The 6896-nt window shown below is 37.6% G+C and overlaps 2 protein-coding genes across 2 annotated transcripts; one reads left to right on the forward strand and one right to left on the reverse strand.

Annotated features, from left to right (window-relative positions):
* Positions 1–952: 952 nt before the first annotated feature.
* On the reverse strand, positions 953–1861 carry LOC105155192 (cytosolic sulfotransferase 5-like). The gene has a single exon (XM_011071060.1). It carries the CDS (start codon positions 1859–1861, stop codon positions 953–955), a length of 909 nt encoding a protein of 302 aa, XP_011069362.1.
* Positions 1862–4681: 2820 nt separating this feature from the next.
* Positions 4682–5143, forward strand: LOC105155193. Its single transcript, XM_011071061.1, has one exon. It carries the CDS (start codon positions 4682–4684, stop codon positions 5141–5143), a length of 462 nt encoding a protein of 153 aa, XP_011069363.1.
* Positions 5144–6896: the final 1753 nt, after the last annotated feature.

Here is a 6896-nt window from a genome sequence, read left to right on the forward strand (position 1 = left end):
AAAGCCATAAATAATAAAATTGAACTCGACTCGTTTACACCCCTAAACTACACTAGAATAGGGCTTATAGTGACCACATAGAAACACTGACACCTTGTGCCAAGACAAAGAGCACATATTAAATCATCATCAAATTATTTTTTAATTAAATTTTTTTAATAAGGGAAGAATTTAAATTACAAGTATAGTATAAATTATATATATAGTAGATACACAAGAAATATAATATAACCAATAATTCATATATGCTTTTTAAAAGAAATTGACAAATATATATTCTTAACCAAAAGTTAAATATTTTTAGAAAAAAATGAATATATAATAATTTTATCACATTTTTTAAAAAAAATATTCGAAAAACCATTTAATTACTCATTTTTATCTAAAAGAATGAATAGTTAATAATTTAATTTTATTACAAAATTAATAAAATCTTTTTATGAAATATTTTTTTGTACTCATTTATTACTTAACTTTGAGTCTCTAAAATATAACAACATTCAAACTATTCAATTTACTAATTTTCTATTACTTCATTATAATTAAAAGATAGTTTTTCCAATTGAGAAAATTTTGTTTAAACTTAAAATTTAAAATTATTAGAAAAAGAAATTCTTTGAACTATATATAATACAAGGGCAAGATTGACCAAAAATTTAATCATAGCGGGTAAGTATTACATTTGTTAGTTTAAGGGATAAGTGTTTTTATCAAGCATATACAGTTCAGGGGCAAAGTGTATTTTTTACCCCAGATCAATCAAGAAATATTAATTAAAAATCTCAGATCATACGTTTAAAAGACAAAAAAAGAAACGTTAACGTCCCTAATCCATGTCGCGATATTAAAAGATTTGAGAACCACGGTGTTTCTCAAATTTTATTCTCTTTCTCCATACAAATAAATAAAAACTTAGGTGTGAAAAAATCAACATAGCAACCTAATAATTAGATCAAATCCCATACATGAAACCTACGGAATGAAACTTCTCTATAGTAAGTGCATCAATGCGTTCTATAATCTCATCACTAAGGTGGTTTTTGTGATCCCCAACGGCCCCTTTTCTGAAGAAAGAATTGTACGGCAATTGGAACCAAACTGGAGACTCCTCGGACTTGTTCACCTCATGTTCACTTAGTACTCGAAAGCTGCAACATTTCACAACCTCTTCAACTTCATGTTCTCCTTCAAAGGGACACCCCAAGAACTCAGCCAAGTTCTTGACATGTGATATGGGATCACTCATGAGCTCCTCATAAGTTATAAAAAACAGCTTCTTAGGCTTTTCCGAACTCAACTTCTTGTACCCCATGACATGATCATAATAAGGTCCACAAGGAACGAGCCCGTCACAAAATTTTTCAGCTGCCACTTCAAGCGGCCACGGCTCCTTTTCCGCCTTCTTCCACTTGTTCACGAAATACCATGTCGAGACCAGGGTGTCTTTGGGGTTCCTAGTCACGTATACAATGCGACAGTCGGATGAATCTAGGGTTTTAGCGAGGAGTTGGTAGGGAATGTGTGTGCTAAAAATCCGATGTCTAGAACAAGGATTTGTCGTTAGAGGTTCATCGGATGCAGTGTAAACTTGAACTTCTAAATTCGGAACCAATTCGTGTGGATTTTTCATCGCCAAACGATGTTTGGAGGTTCGATGAACAATGGCGAAAAGGAGGGACTTCAGCCATGTCGTGCCGGTTTTTGGGAAAGAAGCTAAGATTATATCACTTGGGAGAGGCCTAAAATGCTTAACAACCCTATCGATGGGTTCGACAAATTGAGGCAAAAGCCAAAAGCCATCAACATGGCGGAGGCAATCATCACCCCACCATTTTCCTTCAGAGAGGGAATTTAACTCCATCTCTGTAGAAAAATTCTCCATCAGATTACACTATACACTGGTTACTTAGAGAAAATTTTTGGAGGAATGTTAATGTGGTAGATGGCGTATGCTGGTAGAGTATGGAGTTCATTTTATAGAGGCAATTATCCATTTGGCTTTTAGTACACGTAACATAGGAAGAATTCTTACGCAGATCAAATTTCACCGAATCAAATCAATCACAAAATAAGTGTATTGAACTTATCATATAATTGATTCAAATTTGATGAAGTGGGATCTGAACTAGAATTTTGGGTAAGCTAGATAGAAATGTAAGCAAGGAATCTGTATATTATAAAGCTTCAAGAATTCAGTTTTGTGCATGTGATTTTACTATAGACCTTAGCTGTATGCACATGGCTGCATGAGTACGGAACTACAAAAACAAAGCACTATGATTGATGATACTAATGAAGATAAAAAGTAGAGTAGACTTTATGCTGTTACGTTAACTCCAATTGAATCTTTTCAAAATTCTTACAAGTTAGAAGGATTGTTTCAGCCACAAGTATAGGGGGTGTCTACGTACGATAATTAATTTTTTCTGTTAAATTTTGCTTTTATTAAGGTTTACACTCAGAATTAATTGTATAGCAGCAAAACTTTTGTAAGAAGCAATCATAGAGTAACTGTATAATAATTGGTATGTGATTATTCATTTTTTTTAAATTCTATATCAATAATCACGTGATAAATATATGGTACTTGTCATATAATTGATCTATATTTGATCCAATTGGAGCCGAAATAAAATTTTCCTTGTATTCCACCGTTCCTTCTCTCAAATATGAAATAATTTTACTCATAACAGTTGCTCTCCAGCGGAAGTATAGGGATATGGAAAATTTCATTTTACATAACCCCCTCCCCCCATTATTATGTCTTTGAAACAGTACAAAAAAAAAAAAAAAATACTTGTTTGGGATGGATTTTTGGAACAGATACGAATTAATTTGCAACGGGTAAATGGACAAATGCTCGTTCTTGCAGCAGTTCAGGAAAAAAATTATGACGAGAGAAATTTATCTGTCACAAATTTGATGCAGACTTGGGACGAGTTTAGAACATCATCCCAAATGTTGTTCGATTACAAATATTAGTTAAAGTTACAATGGCTATTCTGACGACATTCGAAATGGCTACTAGTTATCATTTTGCAACGCCTTTTGCGACGCACACCCGTCTCAAGCTAGTACAGATTTCTGCTGTGCTTTTCCCTCCTTTGACCGTAAGGACAAGGTGGTTCCAGATGGGTCGGGCACTGATACGAGCCTCACTCAATCTGGACTTGTTGCACACCTGCTAGGCCCAGTGAAGATGATACAAAATCTGGCCCAACATCAAATAGACCCAAACGCACCCTCAAGAAGGCTATTTTTAAGATTGTCATTATTATTATACATGCCGTAGCCCAAAGAATTAATGAACAGAATTAGTTTTTGTTTTTTCTTTTTTTATTAAGGGATTTGACGAGGGTAATACTGATCAAGTAAATTATAATAAGGTTAGTTGTCTTTCCACAGCTTGGTGTGGACATACTTTAGAGGAGTTCAACACTTGAATCCTCTAACGGATTCAAAGAAGGAGTTGGAGCCAATGTGAGTAGCCGATCAGAAGAATGGAAAATGTGTATTTCGTGGTTACTTTTTTTATTTGTTTTTACTTATCATTTGCCACCTAACACGGTGTTTATTTTATATGCATTTCTGCGTTTAATTTACACTGAAAGGCCGGGAATGATCAAAGGGTACACCACTGTGATCCGATTTTAATTCCACTAACATTTTAATTACCGATTTTGCACGCTCCCGCCGCGTTCCGGGCCGATCCGTTCCCTTTCGGTGCAAGTTTGAGGACCCTAGTATTTTAGTTGTTGGAAATAAAATATAAGGTTGCATTCGGCTGTAATATGTTATATTGCTTGAATTGTGTGAATTCTAGCTACCTTGCATGTTTTGTGGGTGATTTTCATCCTTATTTTTCAAGTTTTGTACACGAATGAGAGTGTGTAAGAAAAAAGATTGATTAGCTCGTGCGAAGCTAGGCCACGTAGTGGGTGTAAAAATTTCACTGCATCAAAAACCCCTATGACACAACCCATGATGATGGACTTTCTAAATAATGGTTACTAAAAAAAATAATTAAATTAGACTTAATTAGTTAATTTTGTTCGACACAAGTTAAAATTTAATTGAAGGTGAATCTAAAGAGTCACACACAAATCACTACGAAAATTGTAGAATTAATTTAGAATTAATGTATTGATAAAAATAAGATTTGTCTTATTGGATCTAATGTAAATTTTTTATGAGAATGATTGTATTTACGATAGGGGTGTTACATTTGGTGATAACTGTAGCGACCTGAACATCCATCTCACCAGCGACCTCCACCAGCACCATCTCACCAGCGACCTCCAGAACAACGACCACCAGCATCATCTCACCAGCGACCTCCAGAACAACGACCTATTTATTTTTGTCATTTTCCTCTTGTTATGTTTTCCGATTATTGTTGTCAGTAGTTTGTTAGGTTGTTATTTACATAGGTAGTTTGTTAGAAGTAGTTATTTTCTCTCTCTTGTTTGGTGTATATATACCCATCAATGGAGTACATTATGGATGGATTTTTATGTGAATATTAATACATTTTTACTCCCAATAGTCCACTATGGCCGGACTATTTTGTGTTTATTAGATTATTCGACATGGTATCAGAGCCTTCATTTGAAGGTCTCTACATACACAATTTCTGGCGTTTGAGAGTCCTTTTGCGTTGTGTTTTTGAATGGTATCGGCGATGGCGGAGATGCGGGGTAACCCATTACCGGAGAAATTGCAACTTTGTGGTTCTGACCATCCTGGGATGGTTTTGGTTAGTGCACCCCTGACCGGCAACAACTACCTCAACTGGAGTTTCGGGATCAAGAGAGCTCTACGTGCCAAGATGAAGCTGGGATTTATCAATGGCACTTCCATCAAACCAAATATTGATGACTCGTTTTCTGAACAGTGGATTAGAGTGGACAGCATGGTGACCACATGGATCCTCAAGTCCATCTCCAAAGACATTGTGGAGGCTTTTATGTACACAAAATCCTTCAGGAGTTTATGGTTAGATCTTGAGCAGCGATACGGCGAATGTAATGGGCCACAGTTGTACCAACTACAGCGGCAGATATGCTCTATGACACAAGGTTCCTCCTCCCTATCTACATATTTCACCAACATGAAACACCTGTGGATGAAATGGGAGAGCTGAAGACGATGCCGCAATGCACTTGCAATGGGTGCACTTGTGGGGCTTGGGGGCCGTGGCTGAGACGGCAGCCTTCACTCAATCATGCAGTTCCTTATGGGACTTAATGAGGCGTTCGATGGGGTGAGACAACAATTGCTGGTCATGGATCTTGTACCCTCCATAAACAAAACATACTCCATGATACAAAGCATGGAAAAATAAAGACGTGTTCAGATGGAGCTCGCAAATAGTGGTGAGAACGCGACATTGAATGTTAAGGGAGGCCTGCGACCTGACAAGAGACGGTATATTCCGCCGGACAAGCAAATCCAGCACTGCTCGTACTGTGACAGAGCAAGACATAGCAGGGAGACCTGTTTTAAACTTCATGGAACGCCTGAATGGTACAAGGAGCTGGTGGATAAACGCAAAAGAGATACACGCGTAACGCGTGGGTTGGCAGCGGAAGTAGCAACCCGAAAGGAGACACTGTCGCGACCTGATGCTAAGGAGGAACTGCTTAAGCTTATGCGAACTAGCATGCAGTCTGGAAGGCCAGATGGGGGAGGTCGCACAGATAGGAGGAGGTCGCTTAGATGAATTCACAGGTACGGATATTGCCCTTATGAGTTCTGGAGCTAACTGTTTAAATTCCCTAATCATATGTGCGATAACTCTTGTCCCCTTGAAAATCTAACCCCTATCTCACATCCTACTCAAATACATCTTCCGGATGGTTCCACCAAGCAAGTTACCCATTCCGGGACCATCACCTTAGACAAAAACTTCACTCTCACCAATGTGTTGCTGGTGCCTTCTTTTAAATTTAACTTGCTTTCAGTTCCTAAGATCTGCTCTTCACTATTGTGGTTGTTTTTCACGCTTCTTGTTGTATATTTCAGGACCAGAGGACTAAGAAGACCATTGCTGTGGGAAACCGGGTCAGGAATCTTTACTTTATAGATGTTTCATCCTTTAGTCCTCTTGTGATTAATTCTTGTCATTCTGCTCAAATTTGTAATACATCGTTATAGCATAGAAGACTCGGTCATCCCTCATCCAATGTACTTAAACACATCCAATTTATTAAATTTGATGTTTCTTCTATCAATGATCAGTGTGATATTTTCCCTATGGCCAAGCAGCATCATTTGCCCTTTACTCTTAGTACCACTTACTCTGCTAGTATTTTTGAACTCTTACACACGGATCTCTGGGGACCTAGCTCCCTTAGGTAGCTAACCTGGTGTCATTACTTCCTTACTATTGTAGACGACTATAGTCGTGCGACCTGGACCTTCTTAATCAAATATAAGTCCCAGGTTCCTCAAACACTGACCCTAAATATGATCAAAGTTCACTTTCATGCCTCTGTGAAATATATTCGATCAGATAATGGATCAGAATTTGTTAACGAACAATGTAGCTCGCTATTTAACTCCCTTGGAATTATACACCAGACTTCATGTCCTTATACCCCTCAACAAAATGGGGTCGTAGACCGTAAACATAAGCATATTATAGAGACTGCTAGGGCTCTTCTATTCCAATCACATTTACCCACTCAGTTTTGGGGGAAAGCCATTCTCACAGCCACCTATCTCATCAACAGACTACCTACTTCTATCCTTGACTGAAAGTGCCCTTATGAAATCCTCTATCATAGACGACCCGACCTGACACGACTCCGCAGATTTGGTTGTCTGTGCTTCGTTACCAACACTTTGCCTCACAAGAAAAAATTTGATAAACGTGCCATGAAATGTATCTTTCT

Source organism: Sesamum indicum, unplaced genomic scaffold (genome assembly GCF_000512975.1).
Source record: "Sesamum indicum cultivar Zhongzhi No. 13 unplaced genomic scaffold, S_indicum_v1.0 C00530, whole genome shotgun sequence".
Lineage (NCBI taxonomy): Eukaryota > Viridiplantae > Streptophyta > Magnoliopsida > Lamiales > Pedaliaceae > Sesamum > Sesamum indicum.